Source organism: Hyperolius riggenbachi, chromosome 9 (genome assembly GCF_040937935.1).
Source record: "Hyperolius riggenbachi isolate aHypRig1 chromosome 9, aHypRig1.pri, whole genome shotgun sequence".
Classification (NCBI taxonomy): Eukaryota; Metazoa; Chordata; class Amphibia; order Anura; family Hyperoliidae; genus Hyperolius; species Hyperolius riggenbachi.
Genome location: NC_090654.1, coordinates 1,486,082 through 1,513,936, shown reverse-complemented (window position 1 = coordinate 1,513,936; position 27,855 = coordinate 1,486,082). Strand labels below are relative to the sequence as shown.

The window sequence follows — 27,855 nt, the reverse complement described above, 5'->3', positions numbered from 1 at the left end:
GCAGCCTTCCTCATTGAGTATCTCGCATGCTGGTTCTGGGGCTGGAGGTGTAATGTCAGATATTGCAGCCCGGAAGCAGCCTTCCTCACTGAATATCGCGCATGCTGGTTTCGGGGGTGGAGGTGTAATGTCAGATATTGCAGCCTTCCTCACTGAGTATCGCGCATGCTGGTTCCGGGGCTGGAGGTGTAATGTCAGACTGGGCAGCCCGGAAGCAGCTTTCCTCACCGAGTATCACGCATGCTGGTTCCAGGGCTGGAGGTGTACGTATGCTTAGTAGGAAGTTAGATATTATTTTGCCTAAATATCTCCGCTTCCGCACCACAGACACTCCCGACATTCTCAGGGTAGGGAGGGGACCCCCAGATCTAGCTCTGTGCCGAATTGCAGCCCCCGAGCCCCGCTGGTTCCCGAGACTGATTGCAGCAAACCTATCTCGGGAACTAGCAGGGCTCGGGGGCTGCAATTCGGCACAGAGCTAGATCTGGGGGTCCCCTCCCTACCCTGAGAATGTCGGGAGTGTACGTGGTGCGGAAGCGGAGATATTTAGGACGTTTTACGTGGCTGCACACCGTGCGGGGCTGCAATATCTGACATTACACCGGCAGTTCCATATGTGACCAGCAGAGGGGGCCGCGTGCTCAGCATGAGCCTCATGACGTCACACTCCTGCGACAAGCTTATCTACATCAGTCACAATGTTGACGTTTCAGTGTCTGTTTTGAGCGGAAACGGATGTGACGTAATAAGGAAGAAGAAGCTGATTGGTGGGTGAGCTGAATGAACTCAGCAGCTCGGAGAACGATGAGACTCGAGATCTGCCGATCCTGAGGCGCCCCCTCCCCCAACATCAGCACCAGAGGTCTGTCTACCCCTCCCCCCCTCCATATATATATATATCCCCCCAACATATATATATCTATACATTACACCCCTCCTCTATCAGTGTGATGTCATGTCTGCCCCCCCCCCCCCCCCTATATATCTATACATTACATCCCTTTTAGGTTTTATGGCAGCAAGTTGGAGTAGTGCTTATCTCTCGCCTTGCAGTGCTGGGACTCTGATTGGAATCCCAACCAGGCACTGTATGCAAGGAGTCTGTATGTTTTCCCCATGTCTCAGTTGGTTTTCTCCGGGCACTCTGGTTTCCTCCCACATCCAGACAGATGTGTTAATTGGCTTCCCCCTAAATCAGCCCTAGACTACAATACATACATACATACATACATACATACATACATACATACATACATACATACATACATACATACATACATACATACATACATACACTACACGATACATACAGAGACTATAACTATGGTAGGATTAGAGTGTGAGCTCCTCTGAGGACAGTCAGTGACATGACTATGTCCTCTGTAATGTGCTGCAGAAGATGTCAGTGCTATATAAATACATAATAATAATATGGTAGGACATTAGGCTATGACTATGGTAGGATTAGAGTGTGAGCTCCTCTGAGGACAGTCAGTGACATGACTATGTATTCTGTAATGTGCTGCAGAAGATGTCAGTGCTATATAAATACATAATAATAATATGGTAGGACATTACACTATGACTATGGTAGGATTAGACTGTGAGCTCCTCTGAGGAAGTCAGTGACATGACTATGTACTCTGTAATGTGCTGCAGAAGATGTCAGTGCTATATAAATACATAATAATAATATGGTAGGACATTAGGCTATGACTATGGTAGGATTAGAGTGTGAGCTCTTGAGGACAGTCAGTGACATGACTATGTACTCTGTAATGTGCTGCAGAAGATGTCAGTGCTATATAAATACATAATAATAATATGGTAGGACATTAGGCTATGACTATGGTAGGATTAGAGTGTGAGCTGCTCTGAGGACAGTCAGTGACATGACTATGTACTCTGTAATGTGCTGCAGGAGATGTCAGTGCTATATAAATACATAATAATAATATGGTAGGACATTACACCATGGCTATGGTAGGATTAGAGTGTTAGCTCCTCTGAGGACAGTCAGTGACATGACTATGTACTCTGTAATGTGCTGCAGAAGATGTCAGTGCTATATAAATACATAATAATAATAATAATATGGTAGGACATTAGACTATGACTGTGGTAGGATTAGATTGTGAGCTCCTCTGAGGACAGTCAGTGACATGACTATGTACCCTGTACAACACTGTGGAAGATGTCAGTGCTATATAAATACTAAGTAGTACTCATGATTGCTGCGTTGTCTTTGTTTTGGAAGTCTCTGTGGTATTGACAGCAATATGTCTTGTCTTGCAGGCCTGGGGATGAGTCCGCTTCAGGTTTGGCGTTTCGCCCTGGTTGCACTGCTTCCTCTGGGACATTCCTCCGATACAAACAAGCAGAAGAAAGACTCTGCATTTGAAATTTGTATCCTTTAATTGTTGTTTGGTGATGTTTCTGTATCCATGGAACGGCTATCAGGAAGCTTCTTATGTGCTGCGCAGCCACAATACAACACAAGGCACGTCCGTAGTGTCCCCTGTGTGACCCCGCTTGCGCTGCTGTAGTCATGGGAAAATAATTGTGATCTGTTTTCCTCTGAGGAAGCGGCCGTTGTGTAGCCGAGAAATGTGCATCAGGCTATTGGATGTTATCTAGAAAACTTGACTGTATCGTTTTAAAGTGAACCAGAGAGGAACGAGGGATGAAAAAGGGCAAAGCTTTTATACATACCTGGGGCTTCCTCCAGCCCCATAAGCCTGAATCGCTCCCACGCCGCCATCCTCAGCTTCCTGGATCCGCCAGTACCGGGCCCGTTACTTCCGGCGGACGCGGCCAATTGTCCGCATCACAGGGGCTCCCTCCATACATGTACGCTGCGCAGTAAGCAGCCACATGCGTATCTGTATGGGGAGAGCACCCTGTGATGCGGAGAATTGGCTGCGTCCGCCCGCCGACTTGCCGACTCGCGGCAATGACAAGACCCGGTGGTGGCGGATCCAGGCAGCGGAGGATGGCGGCGTGGGAGCGATCCGTGCGTATGGGGCTGGAGGAAGCCCCAGGTATGTATATCTCATACTCTCTGGTTCCCTTTAAAGTGAATCTGTAGTGAAAAAATCCCCCCTCAGAGTATCAATTTGCTGTCCTGTGTCGTGGTGCCGTCCGTCTTCTGAATGTGATGTCACACATTGGTGTGCTATGTGCTGGCTGCGTGGCGTGTGACGTCACCCACTGGTGTGCTATGCGCTGGCGGCGTGGTGTGTGACGTCACACATTGGTGTGCTATGTGCTGGCTGCGTGGCGTGTGACGTCACCCACTGGTGTGCTATGCGCTGGCGGCGTGGCATGTGACGTCACACACTGGTGTGCTATGCGCTGGTGGCGTGGCGTGTGACGTCACACACTGGTGTGCTATGCGCATGGCGGCGTGGTGTGACGTCACACTCTGGTGTGCTATGCGCTGGCGGCGTGGCATGTGACGTCACACACTGGTGTGCTATGCGCTGGCGACGTGGCATGTGATGTCACACGCTGGTGTACTATGCGCTGGCGGCGTGGCGTGTGACGTCACACCCTGGTGTGCTATGCGCTGGAGGCGTGTGACGTCACACACTGGTGTGCTATGCGCTGGCGGAGTGGCGTGTGACGTCACACGCTGGTGTGCTATGCGCTGGCGGCGTGGCTTGACGTCACACACTGGTGTGCTATGCGCTGGCGGCGTGGCGTGCGACGTCACACACTGGTGTGACATGTGCTGGCGGCGTGGCGTGACGTCACACACTGGTGTGCTATGCGCTGGAGGCGTGTGACGTCACACACTGGTGTGCTATGCGCTGGCGGAGTGGCGTGTGACGTCACACGCTGGTGTGCTATGAGCTGGCGGCGTGGCTTGACGTCACACACTGGTGTGCTATGCGCTGGCGGCGTGGCGTGCGACGTCACACACTGGTGTGACATGTGCTGGCGGCGTGGCGTGACGTCACACACTGGTGTGCTATGCGCTGGCGGCGTGGCGTGTGACGTCACCCACTGGTGCGCTATGCGCTGGCGGCGTGGTGTGTGACGTCACACACTGGTGTGCTATGTGCTGGCTGCGTGGTGTGTGATGTCACACCCTGGTGTGCTATGCGCTGGCTGCGTGGCATGTGACGTCACACACTGGTGTGCTATGCGCTGGCGGCGTGGCATGTGACGTCACACACTGGTGTGCTATGTGCTGGCTGCGTGGTGTGTGACGTCACACCCTGGTGTGCTATGTGCTGGCTGCGTGGCATGTGACGTCACACACTGGTGTGCTATGCGCTGGCGGCGTGGCATGTGACGTCACACACTGGTGTGCTATGCGCTGGCAGCGTGACGTGTGATGTCACACACTGGTGTGCTATGTGCTGGCAGCGTGGCATGTGACGTCACACACTGGTGTGCTATGTGCTGGCAGCGTGGCGTGTGACGTCACACACTGATGTGCTGTCAGAGTGGCGTGTGACGTCACACACTGGTGTGCTATGCGCTGGCGGCGTGATGTGTGATGTCACACCCTGGTGTGCTATGTGCTGGCAGCGTGGCGTGTGACGTCACACACTGGTGTGCTATGCGCTGGCTGCGTGGCATGTGACGTCACACACTGGTGTGCTATGTGCTGGCAGCGTGGCATGTGACGTCACACACTGGTGTGCTATGTGCTGGCAGCGTGGCGTGTGACGTCACACACTGGTGTGCTATGCGCTGGCTGCGTGGTGTGTGACGTCACACACTGGCGTGTTATGCGCTGGCTGCGTGGTGTGTGACGTCACACACTGGTGTGCTATCTGCTGGCAGCGTGGCGTGTGACGTCACACACTGGTGTGCTATCTGCTGGCAGCGTGGCGTGTGACGTCACACACTGGTGTGCTATGTGCTGGCTGCGTGGTGTGTGACGTCACACACTGGTGTGCTATGCGCTGGCGGCGTGGCGTGTGATGTCACACACTGGTGTGCTATGTGCTGGCTGCGTGGTGTGTGACGTCACACACTGGTGTGCTATGTGCTGGCAGCGTGGCGTGTGACGTCACACACTGGTGTGCTATGTGCTGGCAGCGTGGCGTGACGTCACACACTGGTGTGCTATGTGCTGGCGGCGTGGCGTGTGACATCACACACTGGTGTGCTATGTGCTGGCAGCGTGGCGTGTGACGTCACACACTGGTGTGCTATGTGCTGGCAGCGTGGCGTGTTACGTCACACACTGGTGTACTATGCGCTGGCGGCGTGGCGTGTGACGTCACACACTGGTGTGCTATGCGCTGGCTGCGTGGTGTGTGACGTCACACACTGGTGTGCTATCTGCTGGCGGCGTGGCGTGTGACATCACACACTGGTGTGCTATTCGCTGGCAGCGTGACGTGTGATGTCACACACTGGTGTGCTATGCGCTGGCTGCGTGGCGTGTGACGTCACACACTGGTGTGCTATGTGCTGGCAGCGTGGCGTGTGACGTCACACACTGGTGTGCTATGCGCTGGCAGCGTGGCGTGTGACGTCACACACTGGTGTGCTATGCGCTGGCGGCGTGGCGTGTGACGTCACACACTGGTGTGCTATGCGCTGGCGGCGTGGCGTGTGACGTCACACACTGGTGTGCTATGCGCTGGCGGCGTGGCGTGTGACGTCACACACTGGTGTGCTATGCGCTGGCGGCGTGGCGTGTGATGTCACACACTGGTGTGCTATGTGCTGGCTGCGTGGTGTGTGACGTCACACACTGGTGTGCTATACGCTGGCGGCGTGGCGTGTGACGTCACACACTGGTGTGCTATGTGCTGGCAGCGTGGCATGTGACGTCACACACTGGTGTGCTATACGCTGGCGGCGTGGCGTGTGACGTCACACACTGGTGTGCTATGTGCTGGCAGCGTGGCATGTGACGTCACACACTGGTGTGCTATGTGCTGGCGGCGTGGCGTGTGACGTCACACTCTGGTGTGCTATGTGCTGGCGGCGTGGTGTGTGACGTCACACACTGGTGTGCTATCTGCTGGCAGCGTGGCGTGTGACGTCACACACTGGTGTGCTATGCGCTGGCGGCGTGGTGTGTGACGTCACACACTGGTGTGCTATTCGCTGGCAGCGTGACGTGTGACGTCACACACTGGTGTGCTATGTGCTGGCGACGTGGCGTGTGACGTCACACACTGGTGTGCTATGTGCTGGCAGCGTGGCATGTGACGTCACACACTGGTGTGCTATACGCTGGCGGCGTGGCGTGTGACGTCACACACTGGTGTGCTATGTGCTGGCAGCGTGGCATGTGACGTCACACACTGGTGTGCTATGTGCTGGCGGCGTGGCGTGTGACGTCACACACTGGTGTGCTATGCGCTGGCTGCGTGGTGTGTGACGTCACACACTGGTGTGCTATCTGCTGGCAGCGTGGCGTGTGACGTCACACACTGGTGTGCTATGTGCTGGCTGCGTGGTGTGTGATGTCACACACTGGTGTGCTATACGCTGGCGGCGTGGCGTGTGACGTCACACACTGGTGTGCTATGTGCTGGCAGCGTGGCATGTGACGTCACACACTGGTGTGCTATGTGCTGGCGGCGTGGCGTGTGACGTCACACGCTGGTGTGCTATGCGCTGGCGGCGTGTACGGGGCTAACAGAAGACCGATGGATTGGGAAGACGGGCATCGCGACATGGGACAGGTAATGTATAAAGGCACACTTATACACACTTATACACTGAGAACAGCACCGAGGGTTTCATCGCGTTTGTCGTTTTTCCCGATATCACTTTCTGTTACCGCCGCGCACGGAAGGACCACGGCAGCCCGACATTTTGCAGCATGTCCGACTGATTACTGCAACCAGTGTTTGCCTGAAATTGGTCGCCGATCGGGTAATGAACTTGGCGGCACCACTTATCACCTGATTTGGATTATAATAATGGAATCCGATGGTGGGTTGGCCGCCATGTCACCTGATGTATGGCCACCATTAGGGGCGGAGTCTATCTGCCAGCAGGTTACCATATTATTGTGTATATTCTCTGCACTCTTTGATGAAGATCTCTGTCTGTAGTTTAGACCTTGACACGTTGCAGATAAAAAGCTTTTCGAAGTGAAGAGGAAGGATCAGATCAACGCTCTCAATAATCTCATCGAGTTAAATGACGTCAATCAGCAGTACAAGATTATTGATATTATGCTGAAAGGCCTTTTCAAGGTGAGATGATTCCCTTGTGTCGATCTGACTATAGAGGAGTTATGGATGGGATTAGCTGCAGGAAGTAGCACCCTCTGCTGTTTCCTGACAGTTACTGCAGCCAATGCCTGGACCATATTAGCCCATAGCCACCAATTAATGGTTAAAGGGAACCCAAGGTGAGAGAGGTAGGGAGGTTGAAATGATGATTTTCTTTTAAACAATGCACATTGCCTGGCTGTCCTGCTGTTCCTCTGCCTCTAATACTTTAAAGTCAATGGGAATTGCAAAATACAAATCAACAAATCATCCAGATACTTACCTATGGACAGGGAAGGTTCTGGGTCCTAATGAGCCTCCCCTCTCCTCTCCCGGGGCCCTTGTTTAACCTCCCTTGCATTACCGCCCTGTTCTGCGGCTTTCTGTCCAGAGCCTGACTCAGGATTACCGCTCTGTTCTGCGGCTTTCTGTCCCGAGCCTGACTCAGGATTACCGCTCTGTTCTGCGGCTTTCTGTCCAGAGCCTGACTCGGGATTACCGCCCTGTTCTGCGGCTTTCTGTCCCGAGCCTGACTCAGGATTACCGCTCTGTTCTGCGGCTTTCTGTCCAGAGCCTGACTCGGGATTACCACCCTGTTCTGCGGCTTTCTGTCCAGAGCCTGACTCAGGATTACCGCCCTGTTCTGCAGCTTTCTGTACCGAGCCTGACTGAGGATTACCGCTGAGGAGGTTAAGCGGCAGCTCCCTGTTTGAATCCCCCGCTGCGGGGGGGGGGGGGGGGGCTATGGAAGTTTTCGGGAGCTGAGTCCTCCTGAAGACAGGCGTCTCTATATTGCAAGTGCATGAGAAAGGGCGCTGGCGGTCTTTGTGGACTCGGCTCCCGAAGAATTCCAAAGTCCCCCGCAGTGGCAGAGAGAGCAGTATTTGACCAGATTGATGGAATACTGCTACCAGAGTGCCAGCGCTGCACTGAGGGCCCCGGGAGAGGAGAGGGAAGGCTCTATAGGGCCCAGAGCCCTCCCTGTCCATAGGTAAGTATCAGTTCCCAGTGACTTTCAGCCATAGCCCCTGAACAAGCAAGCAGATCACCGCACGCCTGCGCAGTAGAGCGTACCCATCGCACAGACACCGCGCGCCCGCGCAGTAGAGCGCAACCATCGCACGGACACCGCGCGCCCGCGCAATAGAGCGCAACCATCGCACAGACACCGCACGCCCGCGCAGTAGAGCGCAACCATCGCACGGACACCGCACGCCCACGCAGTAGAGCGCCCATAGCACGGTCACCGCGCAGTAGAGCGCAACCATCGCACGGACACCGCACGCCCGCGCAACCATCGCACGGACACCGCACGCCCGCGCAACCATCGCACGGACACCGCACGCCCGCGCAGTAGAGCGCAACCATGGAGTGGAGCGAGGGGAAGCAGCGGGCGTGGAGCGAGGGGAAGCAGCAGGCGTGGAGCGAGGGGAAGCGGCGGGCGTAGAGCGAGCGGAAGCGGCGGGCGTGGAGCGAGGGAAAGCGGCGGGCGTGGAGCGAGGGGAAGCGGCGGGCGTGGAGCGAGGGGAAGCGGCGGGCGTGGAGCGAGCGGAAGCGGCGGGCGTGGAGCGAGCGTAAGCGGCGGGCGTGGAGCGAGCGTAAGCGTCGGGCGTGGAGCGAGCGTAAGCGGCGGGCGTGGAGCGAGCGTAAGCGGCGGGCGTGGAGCGAGCGGAAGCAGCAGGCTGGAGCGAGCAGAGAAAGCTAGGCAGCCAGCGGAGAATGCAGTTATCAAATGTGGCTGTTCCCTTACAACAAAGAAACAAATGTTGTTAGCATCACTTTTGGTTGCAGTGAGTATTCTGTGTATGTAGTTTTGTCAGCTGAATATGTGGAGGCTCGCAATGCGAGGCAGAGGACCACTTCAAAGCCAGCTGAGGATCCAGAAATAATGATTAGGAACATGCCTGGCTGAGGATCCAGAAATAATGATTAGGAACATGCCTGGCTGAGGATCCAGAAATAATGATTAGGAACATGCCTGGCTGAGGATCCAGAAATAATGATTAGGAGCATGCCTGGCTGAGGATCCAGAAATAATGATTAGGAGCATGCCTGGCTGTTATAGACCTTTTATTATCCGTCTTGCATTTTGCCATGAATGCTGAATACAGGTATAAGAGTACTACAGCTCATAAAATGTTTTTGGAGCAGAACTTCTCTTTGTCACGTGGGCTTTTTGTACAACAGGTATTGGAGGATTCGCGAGCCATTCTTATTGCATCCGGAGTCCAGCCGGACGGACCATTCCCTGAAGATGAGAAAATTAAAGATGGTATGAAGTGTTCTTACATTACAAATATATCGATAGAAGGCAAGAAATGCAGTGTGGGTGAGGTGGTGTAGTGGTGATAGTGAGGCTGTGGTTGAGGTGGTGTGGTGTAGGGTGGGGGTGTGAGGGCTGGAGGCTGTGTGTGAAGCTTAGGATGTGAGGGTGTGTGGTGGGGGTGACTGTGGGGTGATAGTGAGGCTGTGGGTGAGGGGGTGTGGTGTAGGGTTGATAGTGAGGGTGCGGGTGAGGTGGTGTAGGGGGGTGATAGGCTGCGGGAGTGGTGTAGGGTGGGGGTGTGAGGGCTGGAGGCTGTGTGTGAAGTTTGAAGATGTGGGGTGTGGTGGGGGTGACTGTAGGGGTAATAGTGAGGCTGTGGGTAAGGGGGTGTGGTGTAGGGTTGATAGTGCGGGTGAGGTCGTGTAGGGGGGGTGATAGGCTGCGGGAGTGGTGTAGGGTGAAGGTGTGAGGGCTGGAGGCTGTGTGTGAAGTTTAGGATGTGAGGCTGTGTGGTGGGGGTGACTGTAGGGGTGATAGTGAGGCTGTGGGTGAGGGGGTGTGGTGTAGGGGTGATACTGAGGGTGCCGGTGAGGTGGTGTAGGGGGGGCAATAGGCTGCGGGAGTGGTGCAGGGTGGGGGTCTGAGGGCTGGAGGCTGTGTGTGAAGTTTGAGGTATGGTGGGGGTGACTGTAGGGGTGATGGTGAGGCTGCGGGTGAGGGAGTGTGGTGATAGGCTACGGCTGTGGTGCAGGGTGGGGGTGCGAGGGCTTGTGGCTGTGTGAGAAGTTTGGGGTGTGGGGTATGGTGGGGGTGACAGTAAGGGTGATAGGCTGTTGGTGAGGGGGTATGGTACAGGGTGTGTCATGTAGGGCGGTGATAGTGAGGGGTTGTTGTGTGGTTCTGTGAGGGCTTGAGGCTGTGTTTGGGAAGTTTGGGATATGAGGGTGTCGGTTATGGTGAGAGCGTGAGGTGATGGTGAGGCTGTCTGTGAGATGGGGGGGCATGGTTGTGTTTGAGAGTGTGGATTTCTGTGAGAGTGAGGTTTGGGGGCAGGGAGACGGGTTGTTGATGTGATGGTGTTTGAGGGTGTGGTGGTTGATGGTGATGATGTCTGTGAGGGTGTGGTTGGGTGTGGGGGGGAGGTGAGACTGGGGGTATGGTTGTGTTTGAGGGTGTGGGTGAGGGTGTAGTGGGGGGAGGGGGGTGATACTGGGGGCGTGGTGTGGTTGTGTTTTGAAGGTGTGGGTGATGGTGAGGATGTTTGTGAGGGTGATGAGCAGGTGAAAATGTCTGAGGGTGTGGTTGGGGAGACTGGGGGGGGGGGGGGGGGAAATGGTTGTGTATGATGGTGTGGATGAGAAGGGGAGGATGTGGTTGGTGGGGGTTAGAATGGGGGTGTGGATGATGAGAAGGTATTGATATCTGAGGTGAATGAATTTTTACATACGCACATGTCATGTCTTCATAGTTAGGATGGACACACACATAGGATAACTATCTGATGTACAATGTGAATGTCATTCAGGCTTACAGTAAGTTTGGTTTCCCCGTCTGTCTCCAGCCTATTCACACGCTGTGGAGAATTCCGCATTCTTTGGTGATGTCGTGTTACGCTTTCCCAAAATTGTTCACCATTATTTTGATCGGAATTCCAATTGGAACAACTTGATTCGGTGGGGAATCGGTTTCTGCAATCTGAGTGGAATCTTTAATGATGGGCCTCATTCACAGCTCCTCGGCCTGGTGAGTCGCAGATGTCGGTAAATCTTTCAGAAGGTCTTATAAAGAAGCTTCCAGCCTTAATGTTGGGACAGAATACAAGAGAAGTTATGTTTTCCAGTTCATGAGTAGAACGATTGGCCAATCTCCTGTGTGTTGCCCATCTCGGGGGCTGTGGGTAAAGGGGAGTGTCTATATCATGGCTTTGTGTTGCCCATCTCGGAGCTGTGGGTAAAGGGGAGTGTCTATATCATGGCTTTGTGTTGCCCATCTCGGAGCTGTGGGTAAAGGCGAGTGTCTATATCATGGCTTTGTGTTGTCCATCTCGGGGCTGCGGGTAAAGGGGAGTGTCTATATCATGGCTTTGTGTTGCCCATCTCGGGGCTGTGGGTAAAGGGGAGTGTCTATATCATGGCTTTGTGTTGTCCATCTCGGGGCTGTGGGTAGAGGGGAGTGTCTATATCATGGCTTTGTGTTGCCCATCTCGGGGCTGTGGGTAAAGGGGAGTGTCTATATCATGGCTTTGTGTTGTCCATCTCGGGGCTGTGGGTAAAGGGGAGTGTCTATATCATGGCTTTGTGTTGTCCATCTCGGGGGCTGTGGGTAAAGGGGAGTGTCTATATCATGGCTTTGTGTTGTCCATCTCGGGGCTGTGGGTAAAGGGGAGTGTCTATATCATGGCTTTGTGTTGTCCATCTCGGAGCTGTGGGTAAAGGGGAGTGTCTATATCATGGCTTTGTGTTGTCCATCTCGGAGCTGTGGGTAGAGGGGAGTGTCTATATCATGGCTTTGTGTTGTCCATCTCGGAGCTGTGGGTAAAGGGGAGTGTCTATATCATGGCTTTGTGTTGTCCATCTCGGGGCTGTGGGTAAAGGGGAGTGTCTATATCATGGCTTTGTGTTGCCCATCTCGGGGGCTGTGGGTAAAGGGGAGTGTCTATATCATGGCTTTGTGTTGCCCATCTCGGGGGCTGTGGGTAAAGGGGAGTGTCTATATCATGGCTTTGTGTTGCCCATCTCGGGGCTGTGGGTAAAGGGGAGTGTCTATATCATGGCTTTGTGTTGTCCATCTCGGGGCTGTGGGTAAAGGGGAGTGTCTATATCATGGCTTTGTGTTGTCCATCTCGGGGCTGTGGGTAAAGGGGAGTGTCTATATCATGGCTTTGTGTTGTCCATCTCGGAGCTGTGGGTAAAAGGGAGTGTCTATATCATGGCTTTGTGTTGCCCATCTCGGAGCTGTGGGTAAAGGGGAGTGTCTATATCATGGCTTTGTGTTGCCCATCTCGGGGGCTGTGGGTAAAGGGGAGTGTCTATATCATGGCTTTGTGTTGCCCATCTCGGGGGCTGTGGGTAAAGGGGAGTGTCTATATCATGGCTTTGTGTTGCCCATCTCGGAGCTGTGGGTAAAGGGGAGTGTCTATATCATGGCTTTGTGTTGTCCATCTCGGGGCTGTGGGTAAAGGGGAGTGTCTATATCATGGCTTTGTGTTGTCCATCTCGGGGCTGTGGGTAAAGGGGAGTGTCTATATCATGGCTTTGTGTTGCCCATCTCGGAGCTGTGGGTAAAGGGGAGTGTCTATATCATGGCTTTGTGTTGTCCATCTCTGAGCTGTGGGTAAAGGGGAGTGTCTATATCATGGCTTTGTGTTGCCCATCTCGGAGCTGTGGGTAAAGGGGAGTGTCTATATCATGGCTTTGTGTTGTCCATCTCTGAGCTGTGGGTAAAGGGGAGTGTCTATATCATGGCTTTGTGTTGTCCATCTCGGGGCTGTGGGTAAAGGGGAGTGTCTATAACATGGCTTTGTGTTGTCTATCTCGGAGCTGCGGGTAAAGGGGAGTGTCTATATCATGGCTTTGTGTTGTCCATCTCGGGGCTGTGGGTAAAGGGGAGTGTCTATATCATGGCTTTGTGTTGTCCATCTCGGGGCTGTGGGTAAAGGGGAGTGTCTATATCATGGCTTTGTGTTGTCCATCTCGGGGCTGTGGGTAAAGGGGAGTGTCTATATCATGGCTTTGTGTTGTCCATCTCGGGGCTGTGGGTAAAGGGGAGTGTCTATATCATGGCTTTGTGTTGCCCATCTCGGGGCTGTGGGTAAAGGGGAGTGTCTATATCATGGCTTTGTGTTGTCCATCTCGGGGCTGTGGGTAAAGGGGAGTGTCTATATCATGGCTTTGTGTTGTCCATCTCGGGGCTGTGGGTAAAGGGGAGTGTCTATATCATGGCTTTGTGTTGTCCATCTCGGAGCTGTGGGTAAAGGGGAGTGTCTATATCATGGCTTTGTGTTGTCCATCTCGGAGCTGTGGGTAAAGGGGAGTGTCTATATCATGGCTTTGTGTTGTCCATCTCGGGGGCTGTGGGTAAAGGGAAGTGTCTATATCATGGCTTTGTGTTGCCCATCTCGGAGCTGTGGGTAAAGGGGAGTGTCTATATCATGGCTTTGTGTTGTCCATCTCGGAGCTGTGGGTAAAGGGGAGTGTCTATATCATGGCTTTGTGTTGTCCATCTCGGGGGCTGTGGGTAAAGGGGAGTGTCTATATCATGGCTTTGTGTTGTCCATCTCGGAGCTGTGGGTAAAGGGGAGTGTCTATATCATGGCTTTGTGTTGCCCATCTCGGAGCTGTGGGTAAAGGGGAGTGTCTATATCATGGCTTTGTGTTGTCCATCTCGGGGCTGCGGGTAAAGGGGAGTGTCTATATCATGGCTTTGTGTTGCCCATCTCGGGGCTGTGGGTAAAGGGGAGTGTCTATATCATGGCTTTGTGTTGCCCATCTCGGGGCTGCGGGTAAAGGGGAGTGTCTATATCATGGCTTTGTGTTGTCCATCTCGGGAGCTGCGGGTAAAGGGGAGTGTCTATATCATGGCTTTGTGTTGCCCATCTCGGGGCTGCGGGTAAAGGGGAGTGTCTATATCATGGCTTTGTGTTGTCCATCTCGGGAGCTGCGGGTAAAGGGGAGTGTCTATATCATGGCTTTGTGTTGTCCATCTCGGGGCTGTGGGTAAAGGGGAGTGTCTATATCATGGCTTTGTGTTGTCCATCTCGGGGCTGTAGGTAAAGGGGAGTGTCTATATCATGGCTTTGTGTTGTCCATCTCGGGGGGCTGTTGATAAAGGGGAGTGTCTATATCATGGCTTTGTGTTGCCCATCTCGGGGCTGTGGGTAAAGGGGAGTGTCTATATCATGGCTTTGTGTTGTCCATCTCGGGGGCTGTGGGTAAAGGGGAGTGTCTATATCATGGCTTTGTGTTGTCCATCTCGGGGCTGCGGGTAAAGGGGAGTGTCTATATCATGGCTTTGTGTTGTCCATCTCGGGGGCTGTGGGTAATTGGGAGTGTCTATATCATGGCTTTGTGTTGTCCATCTCGGGGGCTGTGGGTAAAGGGGAGTGTCTATATCATGGCTTTGTGTTGTCCATCTCGGGGCTGTGGGTAAAGGGGAGTGTCTATATCATGGCTTTGTGTTGTCTATCTCGGGGGCTGTGGGTAAAGGGGAGTGTCTATATCATGGCTTTGTGTTGTCCATCTCGGAGCTGTGGGTAAAGGGGAGTGTCTATATCATGGCTTTGTGTTGTCCATCTCGGGGCTGTGGGTAAGGGGGAGTGTCTATATCATGGCTTTGTGTTGTCCATCTCGGGGCTGTGGGTAAAGGGGAGTGTCTATATCATGGCTTTGTGTTGTCCATCTCGGGGGCTGTGGGTAATGGGGAGTGTCTATATCATGGCTTTGTGTTGTCCATCTCGGGGGCTGTGGGTAAAGGGGAGTGTCTATATCATGGCTTTGTGTTGTCCATCTCGGAGCTGTGGGTAAAGGGGAGTGTCTATATCATGGCTTTGTGTTGCCCATCTCGGGGCTGTGGGTAAAGGGGAGTGTCTATATCATGGCTTTGTGTTGTCCATCTCGGGGGCTGTGGGTAAAGGGGAGTGTCTATATCATGGCTTTGTGTTGTCCATCTCGGAGCTGTGGGTAAAGGGGAGTGTCTATATCATGGCTTTGTGTTGCCCATCTCGGGGCTGTGGGTAAAGGGGAGTGTCTATATCATGGCTTTGTGTTGTCCATCTTGGGGCTGTGGGTCTATATCATGGCTTTGTGTTGCCCATCTCGGAGCTGTGGGTAAAGGGGAGTGTCTATATCATGGCTTTGTGTTGTCCATCTCGGGACTGTGGGTAAAGGGGAGTGTCTATATCATGGCTTTGTGTTGCCCATCTCGGGAGCTGTGGGTAAAGGGGAGTGTCTATATCATGGCTTTGTGTTGTCCATCTCGGAGCTCTGGGTAAAGGGGAGTGTCTATATCATGGCTTTGTGTTGTCCATCTCGGGGCTGCGGGTAAGGGGGAGTGTCTATATTATGGCTTTGTGTTGTCCATCTTGGGGCTGTGGGTAAAGGGGAGTGTCTATAACATGGCTTTGTGTTGTCCATCTCGGAGCTGCGGGTAAAGGGGAGTGTCTATATCATGGCTTTGTGTTGCCCATCTCGGAGCTGTGGGTAAAGGGGAGTGTCTATATCATGGCTTTGTGTTGTCCATCTCGGGGCTGCGGGTAAGGGGGAGTGTCTATATCATGGCTTTGTGTTGCCCATCTCGGGGGCTGTGGGTAAAGGGGAGTGTCTATATCATGGCTTTGTGTTGTCCATCTCGGAGCTGTGGGTAAAGGGCATTGTCTATATCATGGCTTTGTGTTGTCCATCTCGGAGCTGTGGGTAAAGGGGAGTGTCTATATCATGGCTTTGTGTTGTCCATCTCGGGAGCTGTGTGTAAAGGGGAGTGTCTATATCATGGCTTTGTGTTGTCCATCTCGGGGCTGTGGGTAAAGGGGAGTGTCTATATCATGGCTGTGTGTTGTCCATCTCGGGGGCTGTAGGTAAAGGGGAGTGTCTATATCATGGCTTTGTGTTGCCCATCTCGGGGCTGTGGGTAAAGGGGAGTGTCTATATCATGGCTTTGTGTTGTCCATCTCGGAGCTGTGGGTAAAGGGGAGTGTCTATATCATGGCTTTGTGTTGTCCATCTCGGAGCTGTGTGTAAAGGGGAGTGTCTATATTATGGCTTTGTGTTGTCCATCTCGTGGCTGTGGGTAAAGGGGAGTGTCTATATCATGGCTGTGTGTTGTCCATCTCGGGGGCTGTAGGTAAAGGGGAGTGTCTATATCATGGCTTTGTGTTGCCCATCTCGGAGCTGTGGGTAAAGGGGAGTGTCTATATCATGGCTTTGTGTTGCCCATCTCGGGGGCTGTGGGTAAAGGGGAGTGTCTATATCATGGCTTTGTGTTGTCCATCTCGGGGCTGTGGGTAAAGGGGAGTGTCTATATCATGGCTTTGTGTTGTCCATCTCGGAGCTGTGGGTAAAGGGGAGTGTCTATATCATGGCTTTGTGTTGTCCATCTCGGGGCTGTGGGTAAAGGGGAGTGTCTATATCATGGCTTTGTGTTGCCCATCTCGGAGCTGTGGGTAAAGGGGAGTGTCTATATCATGGCTTTGTGTTGCCCATCTCGGGGCTGTGGGTAAAGGGGAGTGTCTATATCATGGCTTTGTGTTGTCCATCTCGGGGCTGTGGGTAAAGGGGAGTGTCTATATCATGGCTTTGTGTTGTCCATCTCGGAGCTGTGGGTAAAGGGGAGTGTCTATATCATGGCTTTGTGTTGTCCATCTCGGGGCTGTGGGTAAAGGGGAGTGTCTATATCATGGCTTTGTGTTGTCCATCTCGGAGCTGTGGGTAAAGGGGAGTGTCTATATCATGGCTTTGTGTTGCCCATCTCGGGGGCTGTAGGTAAAGGGGAGTGTCTATATCATGGCTTTGTGTTGCCCATCTCTGAGCTGTGGGTAAAGGGGAGTGTCTATATCATGGCTTTGTGTTGTCCATCTCGGGGCTGTGGGTAAAGGGGAGTGTCTATATCATGGCTTTGTGTTGCCCATCTCGGGACTGTGTGTAAAGGGGAGTGTCTATATCATGGCTTTGTGTTGTCCATCTCGGGGCTGTGGGTAACAGGGAGTGTCTATATCATGGCTTTGTGTTGCCCATCTCAGGGCTGCGGGTAAAGGGGAGTGTCTATATCATGGCTTTGTGTTGCCCATCTCGGGGCTGTGGGTAAAGGGGAGTGTCTATATCATGGCTTTGTGTTGTCCATCTCGGGGCTGTGGGTAAAGGGGAGTGTCTATATCATGGCTTTGTGTTGTCCATCTCGGGGGCTGTGGGTAAAGGGGAGTGTCTATATTATGGCTTTGTGTTGTCCATCTCGGGGCTGTGGGTAAAGGGGAGTGTCTATATCATGGCTTTGTGTTGTCCATCTCGGGAGCTGTGGGTAAAGGGGAGTGTCTATATCATGGCTTTGTGTTGTCCATCTCGGGGGCTGTGGGTAAAGGGGAGTGTCTATATCATGGCTTTGTGTTGTCCATCTCAGGGCTGCGGGTAAAGGGGAGTGTCTATATCATGGCTTTCTGTTGTCCATCTCGGGGCTGTGGGTAAAGGGGAGTGTCTATATCATGGCTTTGTGTTGTCCATCTCGGGGGCTGTGGGTAAAGGGGAGTGTCTATATCATGGCTTTGTGTTGTCCATCTCGGGGCTGTGGGTAAAGGGGAGTGTCTATATCATGGCTTTGTGTTGTCCATCTCGGAGCTGTGGGTAAAGGGGAGTGTCTATATCATGGCTTTGTGTTGTCCATCTCGGAGCTGTGTGTAAAGGGGAGTGTCTATATCATGGCTTTGTGTTATCCATCTCGGAGCTGTGGGTAAAGGGGAGTGTCTATATCATGGCTTTGTGTTGCCCATCTCGGAGCTGTGGGTAAAGGGGAGTGTCTATATAATGGCTTTGTGTTGTCCATCTCGGGGCTGTGGGTAAAGGGGAGTGTCTATATCATGGCTTTGTGTTGTCCATCTCGGGGCTGTGGGTAAAGGGGAGTGTCTATATCATGGCTTTGTGTTGTCCATCTCGGGGGCTGTGGGTAAAGGGGAGTGTCTATATCATGGCTTTGTGTTGCCCATCTCGGGAGCTGTGGGTAAAGGGGAGTGTCTATATCATGGCTTTGTGTTGTCCATCTCGGAGCTGTGGGTAAAGGGGAGTGTCTATATCATGGCTTCGTGTTGTCCATCTCGGGGCTGTGGGTAAAGGGGAGTGTCTATATCATGGCTTTGTGTTGTCCATCTCGGGGCTGTGGGTAAAGGGGAGTGTCTATATCATGGCTTTGTGTTGCCCATCTCGGGGCTGTGGGTAAAGGGGAGTGTCTATATCATGGCTTTGTGTTGCCCATCTCGGGGGCTGTGGGTAAAGGGGAGTGTCTATATCATGGCTTTGTGTTGTCCATCTCGGAGCTGTGGGTAAAGGGGAGTGTCTATATCATGGCTTTGTGTTGTCCATCTCGGGAGCTGCGGGTAAAGGGGAGTGTCTATATCATGGCTTTGTGTTGTCCATCTCGGGGCTGTGGGTAAAGGGGAGTGTCTATATCATGGCTTTGTGTTGTCCATCTCGGGGCTGTGGGTAAAGGGGAGTGTCTATCATGGCTTTGTGTTGTCCATCTCGGGGGCTGTGGGTAAAGGGGAGTGTCTATATCATGGCTTTGTGTTGCCCATCTCGGGGCTGTGGGTAAAGGGGAGTGTCTATATCATGGCTTTGTGTTGTCCATCTCGGGGCTGTGGGTAAAGGGGAGTGTCTATCATGGCTTTGTGTTGTCCATCTCGGGGCTGTGGGTAAAGGGGAGTGTCTATCATGGCTTTGTGTTGCCCATCTCGGGGCTGTGGGTAAAGGGGAGTGTCTATATCATGGCTTTGTGTTGCCCATCTCGGGGCTGTGGGTAAAGGGGAGTGTCTATATCATGGCTTTGTGTTGTCCATCTCGGGGGCTGTGGGTAAAGGGGAGTGTCTGTATCATGGCTTTGTGTTGTCCATCTCGGGGCTGTGGGTAAAGGGGAGTGTCTATATCATGGCTTTGTGTTGCCCATCTCGGAGCTGTGGGTAAAGGGGAGTGTCTATATCATGGCTTTGTGTTGTCCATCTCGGAGCTGTGGGTAAAGGGGAGTGTCTATATCATGGCTTTGTGTTGTCCATCTCGGGGGCTGTGGGTAAAGGGGAGTGTCTATATCATGGCTTTGTGTTGTCCATCTCGGAGCTGTGGGTAAAGGGGAGTGTCTATATCATGGCTTTGTGTTGTCCATCTCGGGGCTGTGGGTAGAGGGGAGTGTCTATATCATGGCTTTGTGTTGTCCATCTCGGAGCTGTGGGTAAAGGGGAGTGTCTATATCATGGCTTTGTGTTGTCCATCTCGGGGCTGTGGGTAGAGGGGAGTGTCTATATCATGGCTTTGTGTTGTCCATCTCGGAGCTGTGGGTAAAGGGGAGTGTCTATATCATGGCTTTGTGTTGTCCATCTCGGAGCTGTGGGTAACAGGGATTGTCTATAACATGACTTTGTGATTGTGTTTTCAGATGTCGCAGGAGTTGGGCATTAGTGAAAAGTCTCCCGATTACCGAAATCCTTTCAAGACGGATAATATGGAGGTGAGGAAACTCTATATATGAGAAGATGCCCGTCTGTCTGCCAAAGCAACCCTGTGAGATTACATAAAGCAGAAGTTAGATACTTGCCTCGGAGGCTTACCTCGCCCTTCCACCATGCGTTCCAGGGACCCCGAAGCTCATGGCTGCGCTCCTCTCCACTGAGGAGCTGCCTGTGCAGTGCGGCCGAGCTTTGGAGGGTTCCAGCACTGGAACAGCGAGGACGGGTGAAACCTCTGGATTATCCAAAGACTTACCACTACTCAGGTTCTCACTACAGGTACATGTACAATGGTGGCTGCACTTGTGATATGGGGGGCAAAATGGCTGCACCAGTGATACGAGGCAATGGTGACTACACTGGTGATCCAGGGGTGTTGGAGGTTGCACTTGTGATATGAAGGGGGATGGGGTTAATGGGGGCTGCACTGGTGGCACGGGGTAATGGGGACTGCACTGGTGATTACGGTGGGGGGTAAATGTGGCTGCATTGCTAACCTCCCCTTTCTGGGAAAGCTAATTGAAAAAGCTGCATACCTCCAGCTAGAAGCCAGAATCCTACAAAATAACAGTTATGACCCATTCCAGTCTGGCTTCAGGAAACACCACAGCACTGAAACTGCCCTCATCCAAATATGCAACCACCTGCTCATGGCAAGAGACAGAGGAGAGTGCTCGATCCTCATACTGCTAGACCTTTCTGCAGCCTTTGACACAGTTGACCATGACATCTTGATAAACAGGCTACAGGAATACTGCGGCATTGATGGCATAGTACTTCAGTGGTTCCAATCCTTCTTGAGTGGCAGAACCCACAAAGTGTCTATGGGGCCCTTCCTGTCCACCCCTGTAACACTTAGGTATGGGGTGCCCCAGGGCTCAATCCTCTCTCCCCTGCTTTTCACGATTTACATGCTACCGTTGGGAAAACTAATCCAAAAACATGGCCTCACATACCACTGCTATGCAGACGACACCCAACTATATCTTTCCTTCAAGCCTGGTGTGACAGACCCAACTCTAACTATAAACGCCTGCTTATGTGAACTACAGCAATGGATGAATGACAACTGGCTGAAACTAAATGCAGACAAAACTGAAGTCCTTCTGATTGGAGGGCAGAGCATGATAACAAAACAACTTAACTTGCAGTCTTCACCACTGGGAATAGGAGACACGGATCTACGCAGCTCTGATCATGTGCGTAGCCTGGGAGTTCTAATTGATGGGGATTTAAACTTCAGAACTCAAATCTCTGCTGTTGTGAAATCATCCTATTTTCACCTGAAGAACATTGCAAAAATCAAGCACCTCATACCCCCAGAAGATCTGCCAACCTTAGTCCACGCCTTCATCACATCCCGACTGGACTACTGCAATGCTCTCTACACTGGCCTTCCAAAAAAGGACTTGTACCGCCTACAGCTGATACAGAATACTGCTGCCAGACTGCTAACCAACCAACCCCGTCACTGCCACATAACGCCAGTCCTGCATTCCCTTCACTGGCTACCTATAGAATGGAGGGTCCTATTCAAGATCGGCCTACTGACATTTAAATCCCTGAATAATCTGGGCCCTGGATACATGAAAGATATGTTACAGCTGCAAAGCAATCCCCGCATTCTCAGATCCACAGGTTCTAATAATCTAGTCATACCCAGAGTCCACTTAGAAACTTTTGGTCCCAGAGCCTTCTGTCATGCTGCCCCTACGTTTTGGAACTCCTTACCTCAACAGATCAGGACAGCCCCATCCCTGGACGTGTTTAAATCCAGACTGAAAACCCACCTGTTCAGTCTGGCATTTGCAGAAATATAACTTTTGTTGTGTGAATACTTCATCCTACTAATTACTGAATCTGAGAGAGCCTAAGCGCTTTGAGTCCTATGGGAGAAAAGCGCTATAGAAATGTTATTGTATTGTATATTGTATAATGGTGGCTGCACAAATGATTTCATTCTATTTTTTTTTTTTTTGGGTCTCTGCTTCAGGGCTATTTTAAACGTTTATGAAACCTTTAGCACTTTCAGTATTCCTAGTAAAATTTGAGACCTAAAACTAAATGACAAGCGCTGATAGTTCAGTTATTTGAGGAAAGGATGTGAACCTCCAGGATTCTGGTTCCTGTGATTATTTATTATATCCTTACTAAATGCAGTGCTAATTCTCTCCTCTTCTGTTGTTCCAGTTTTTGTCAAACGCGGACGCCTTCCAGAAAGCTCTGCGAGAGGAGGAGAAGCGGAGGCGGAAGGAGGAGAAGAGGAAGGAGATGCGGAAAGGGCCGCGGATAACGCGCTCCCGATCGGAACTATAATAATAAGAAGAGAGACTTGCGGAGTGCCAGAGACGCTCTGTGCTGGATTAGGGATCTCGGCCTGTTACAGCCATCAGTCTGGCAAAATAATATCACATTTTATTATCATATCAAGTTATTAGTGTGGAAATTCATGTGATCTAGTCTGGCTTTCCCATCAGTGCGTCACATGACCTCTAGTCTCTGACATCGGCAGGTCACATGACCACTATAGTCTCTGACATCAGCTGGTCACGTGACCACTATAGCCTCTGTGATTGGCGGTTCACGTGGCCACTATAGCCTCTGACATCAGCTGGTCATGTGACCACTATAGCCTCTGTGATTGGCGGTTCACGTGGCCACTATAGCCTCTGACATCAGCTGGTCATGTGACCACTATAGCCTCTGTGATTGGCGGTTCATGTGGCCACTATAGCCTCTGACATCAGCTGGTCATGTGACCACTATAGTCTCTGTGATTGGCGGTTCACGTGGCCACTATACCCTCTGACATCGGCGGGTCATGTGGCCACTATTGCCTCTGACATCGGCGGGTCATGTGGCCACTACAGCCTCTGACATCGGCTGGTCACGTGGCCACTATAGCCTCTGACATCGGCTGGTCACGTGGCCACTATAGCCTCTGACATCGGCTGGTCACGTGGCCACTATTGCCTCTGACATCGGCTGGTCACGTGGCCACTATAGCCTCTGACATCGGCTGGTCATGTGGCCACTATAGTCTCTGACACCAGCTGGTCACGTGGCCACTATAGCCTCTGACATTAGCTGGTCACGTGATGACTATAGCCTCTGACATCAGCTGGTTCACGTGACCACTATAGCCTCTGACATCGGCGGGTCACGTGGCCACTATAGCCTCTGACAGTAGCTGGTCACGGGGCCACTATAGCCTCTGACATTAGCGGGTCACGTGACCACTATAGCCTCTGACATCAGCTGGTCACTTTTAAATCCATTTAAAGTAACATTTTCTGGTTTTGAAATCCAGAGACAAAATCTTCGTCCCGTGTTTTATAAACCTGCTGTTATTATTGATAATCAGGACTGACATCGCTACCCGAGTCTTCTACATAAACACCCCCCAGGGCCTGAGCACCAGTGTCCGCTTCTGTGCGTTCCTGAGCATCATTGCTGAGCTGTGGACAGACGCGCGCTCTTGTGTGTAGGCCGTACACTGAGCGGTTATTCTAAGGACGCCATAGTGTGGGCTGTGGCTCTCTTAAAGGATAAGTGTCCTTATATCATCTAACCCAGATAAGTCACTTAAACTCTTTAATACAGCAGTGATGGTGACCATACACACACAGATTGCCACCCAAAGCTGGTCAGAGCGGGAGCCAATCGACCCACTGCACATGCTTGGAAATCTATTGGCCCGTAGCTTTGGAGTGATCGATGCAGTGCTAGGGGCCATCGAGTAAATGCCACCCTTCATCTAGAATCCATGGAAATTATGATTAATGTGGCATGTTGTGCTATAGGTTCCCAGCAGATTCAATTAGAGTGATTGGAAAACCGATGCATGTATGGCCTGCCTAAGTGTTTCTGGGTGTCAGTCAGCAACTTACGGGGTCCACTACCATATGGAAAGATCTGAGACGTCATCACATTGGAGCAGACTTCCATCAGCCCCTGTGACACCCTTCTATGTCACACTGCCGGCTCCTGACATCACCTCTCTCCCCAACATCCAGCTCAACCAACCTCTGTAGACTCCTCCCCAATATCCAGCTCAACCAACCTCTGTAGGCCCCTCCCCAACATCCAGCTCAACCAACCTCTGTAGACCCCTCCCCAACATCCAGCTCAACCAACCTCTGTAGACCCCTTCCCAACATCCAGCTCAACCAACCTCTGTAGGCCCCTCCCCAACATCCAGCTCAACCAACCTCTGTAGGCCCCTCCCCAACATCCAGCTCAACCAACCTCTGTAGGCCCCTCCCCAACATCCAGCTCAACCAACCTCTGTAGACCCCTCCCCAACATTTACTTCCAGCTCAACCAACCTCTGTAGACCCCTCCAGCTGAACCAACGTCTGTGAGCCCCGTCCCAACATCCAGCTCAACCAACCTCTGTAGACCCCTCCCCAACATCCAGCTCAAACAACCTCTGTAAACCCCTCCCCAACATCCAGCTCAAACAACCTCTGTAGGCCCCTCCCCAACATCCAGCTCAAACAACCTCTGTAGGCCCCTCCCCAACATCCAGCTCAACCAACCTCTGTAGGCCCCTCCCCAACATCCAGCTCAACCAACCTCTGTAGGCCCCTCCCCAACATCCAGCTCAACCAACCTCTGTAGGCCCCTCCCCAACATCCAGCTCAACCAACCTCTGTAGACCCCTCCCCAGCATCCACCTCAACCAACCTCAGTAGACCCCTCCCCAACATTCACCTCCAGCTCAACCAACCTCTGTAGACCCCTCCAGCTGAACCAACGTCTGTGAGCCCCGCCCCAACATCCAGATCATGCAACCTCTGTAGACCCCTCCCTAACATCCACCTCCAGCTCAACCAACCTCTGTAGACTCCTCCCCAACATCAATTTCCAGCTCAACCAACCACTGTAGACTCCTCACCAATGCAGTTCTGCCAACCATGCTTTTTCTTGCACCTTTGCACCATCCCATAGCGAGTAGCAATCTCCGACCTGGACTTAATCCACTCCACTTTACCCACAAGCTCTCCAGTTACATCTCCCCTCCCCTGACACTTTATTTATCCGATTCTCCCTGTATTCCCTGCAGCTAACAGGAAGGACAGCACAGAGCAATGATCAGGCCTGATCTACAAGTCATGTGAGTAAAGCTGTCACACAGGGATGCAGAGATATCAGAGCTGGTGTATACAGTATACAGTATAGATAGGAACAGGAAGGGCAGCACAGAGCAATGATCAGACCTGATCTACAAGTCATGTGAGTAAAGCTGTCACACAGGGATGCAGAGATATCAGAGCTGGTGTATACAGTATACAGTATAGATAGGAACAGGAAGGGCAGCACAGAGCAATGATCAGACCTGATCTACAAGTCATGTGAGTAAAGCTGTCACACAGGGATGCAGAGATATCACAACTGGTGTGTACAGTATACAGTATAGACAGGAACAGGAAGGGCAGCACAGAGCAATGATCAGACCTGATCTACAAGTCATGTGAGTAAAGCTGTCACACAGGGATGCAGAGATATCACAGCTGGTGTGTACAGTGTATACAGTATAGACAGGAACAGGAAGGGCAGCACAGAGCAATGATCAGACCTGATCTACAAGTCATGTGAGTAAAGCTGTCACACAGGGATGCAGAGATATCACAGCTGGTGTGTACAGTGTATACAGTATAGACGGGAACAGGAAGGGCAGCACAGAGCAATGATCAGACCTGATCTACAAGTCATGTGAGTAAAGCTGTCACACAGGGATGCAGAGATATCACAACTGGTGTGTACAGTATACAGTATAGACAGGAACAGGAAGGGCAGCACAGATCAATGATCAGACCTGATCTACAAGTCATGTGAGTAAAGCTGTCACACAGGGATGCAGAGATATCACAACTGGTGTGTACAGTATACAGTATAGACAGGAACAGGAAGGGCAGCACAGATCAATGATCAGACCTGATCTACAAGTCATGTGAGTAAAGCTGTCACACAGGGATGCAGAGATATCACAGCTGGTGTACAGTGTATACAGTATAGACAGGTACAGGAAGGACAGCACAGAGCAATGATCAGACCTGATCTACAAGCCATGTGAGTAAAGCTGTAACACAGGGATGCAGAGATATCACAGCTGGTGTACATTGTATACAGTATAGACAGTAACAGGAAGGACAGCACAGAGCAATGATCAGGCCTGATTTACAAGCCATGTGAGTAAAGCTGTCACACAGGGATGCAGCGATATCACAGCTGGTGTATACAGTATAGACAGGAACAGGAAGGGCAGCACAGAGCAATGATCAGACCTGATCTACAAGTCATGTGAGTAAAGCTGTCACACGGATGCAGAGATATCACAACTGGTGTGTACAGTATAGACAGGAACAGGAAGAGCAGCACAGAGCAGTGATCAGGCCTCATCTACAAGTCATGTGAGTAAAGCTGTCACACAGGGATGCAGAGATATCACAACTGGTGTGTACAGTATAGACAGGAAGGGCAGCACAGAGCAGTGATCAGGCCTCATCTACAAGTCATGTGAGTAAAGCTGTCACACAGGGATGCAGAGATATCACAGCTGGTGTGTACAGTATACAGTATAGACAGGAAGGGCAGCACAGAGCAGTGATCAGGCCTCATCTACAAGTCATGTGAGTAAAGTTGTCACACAGGGATGCAGAGATATCACAGCTGGTGTGTACAGTATACAGTATAGACAGGAAGGACAGCACAGAGCAATGATCAGACCTGATCTACATGTATATGAGTTATAAGCACACTTATCCTTCAAGCTGGGCATAAGCCAGCTGTTCCCTGAAATGGCCACATGTAAGCCGTGTATAGATCGTGTTGTCCTGATTCTTAGTTATCTCATGTACAAGAATGGGGGGCGGGGCTTTACTCAGGTCACCTCCCCCAGGCAGTGCTGTGATATTTGCCTGATCTGGATAAAGGTTCTCCTCACCTCCAGTGAGTGGCGCTGTAACGCTCCTCCGGGTCCCAATCACAGGAAAGCATTTTACCGCCCTCTGTGGAAGCAGAAGACAAAGTGGTGCTGCAGTGAATGTCATTTACAACAAAAAGGGAGGAGTCTGTTCCAGAGCTGCTGAGGCCAGAGCACTTGGCTGGGTTGGATTTTTTCAGTCATTTGCTATTGTATCCCAATTCAGCAGGAGGTCTCCTGTCTCCCTATCTGTACAGCAATTGCAGATAACGGATGACACTTTGCACAGCCCATCTGTTCTGTAAATTCTGTACATAGATTTATTGTCTGACCACAATCGGTTCATACTAGGAATATGTGCCGTGTCTGCTGTACATATCTATTACAATATGAAGATGTTTACAGAAATGTGCAGAGCGTATCTGTTCTCCATGTCGTGGCCCCGCTCTCCGCGTGAAGCCATGTGGTACGCGAGGCCCCGCTCTCCACGTGACGCCATGTGGTACGCGAGGCCCCGCTCTCCACGTGACGCCATGTGGTGCGCGTGGCCCCGCTCTCCACGTGACACCATGTGGTACGCGTGGCCCCGCTCTCCATGTGACGCCATGTGGTACGCGAGGCCCCGCTCTCCACGTGACGCCATGTGGTACGCGAGGCCCCGCTCTCCACGTGACGCCATGTGGTGCGCGTGGCCCCGCTCTCCACGTGACGCCATGTGGTACACGTGGCCTCTCTGTGTGATGCCATGTGGTACGCCTAGCCCCGCTCTCCACGTGACACCATGTGGTACATGTGGCCCCGCTCTCCGTGTGATGCCATGTGGTACGCGTGGCCCCGCTCTCCACGTGACGCCATGTGGTACGCGTGGCTCTGTTCTCCGCGTGACGCCATGTGGTGCGCGAGGCCCCGCTCTCCGCGTGACACCATGTGGTACACGTGGCCTCTCTGTGTGATGCCATGTGGTACGCCTAGCCCCGCTCTCCACGTGACACCATGTGGTACATGTGGCCCCGCTCTCCGTGTGATGCCATGTGGTACGCGTGGCCCCGCTCTCCACGTGACGCCATGTGGTACGCGTGGCTCTGTTCTCCGCGTGACGCCATGTGGTACGCGAGGCCCCGCTCTCCGCGTGACACCATGTGGTATACGTGGCCTCTCTGTGTGATGCCATGTGGTACGCCTAGCCCCGCTCTCCACGTGACACCATGTGGTACATGTGGCCCCGCTCTCCGTGTGATGCCATGTGGTACGCGTGGCCCCGCTCTCCACG

The 27,855-nt window shown here is 52.2% G+C and overlaps 1 protein-coding gene and 1 long non-coding RNA gene across 5 annotated transcripts in view; one reads left to right on the top strand and one right to left on the bottom strand.

The window, feature by feature from the left end:
* The first annotated feature begins 653 nt into the window (after nt 1-653).
* On the top strand, nt 654-22,087 carry CCDC134 (coiled-coil domain containing 134). Its single transcript, XM_068251779.1, has 7 exons — nt 654-862; nt 2,296-2,406; nt 7,060-7,181; nt 9,387-9,471; nt 11,027-11,208; nt 19,588-19,659; nt 21,848-22,087. The coding sequence occupies exons 2-7, from the start codon at nt 2,304-2,306 to the stop codon at nt 21,971-21,973; spliced, it is 690 nt and encodes a 229-aa protein (XP_068107880.1). The 5' UTR covers nt 654-862; nt 2,296-2,303; the 3' UTR covers nt 21,974-22,087.
* LOC137531820 (uncharacterized) overlaps nt 9,253-27,855 on the bottom strand; it is an 87,150-nt gene continuing 68,547 nt past the window's right edge. For all 4 annotated transcript variants that reach the window (XR_011023771.1, XR_011023770.1, XR_011023772.1 and 1 more), the window contains exons 2-4: nt 26,607-26,670; nt 10,997-11,263; nt 9,253-9,447 (exon numbers count right to left, since the gene is read on the bottom strand). This is a non-coding gene — a long non-coding RNA (uncharacterized lncRNA). The remainder of the gene's footprint in view (nt 9,448-10,996; nt 11,264-26,606; nt 26,671-27,855) is intronic.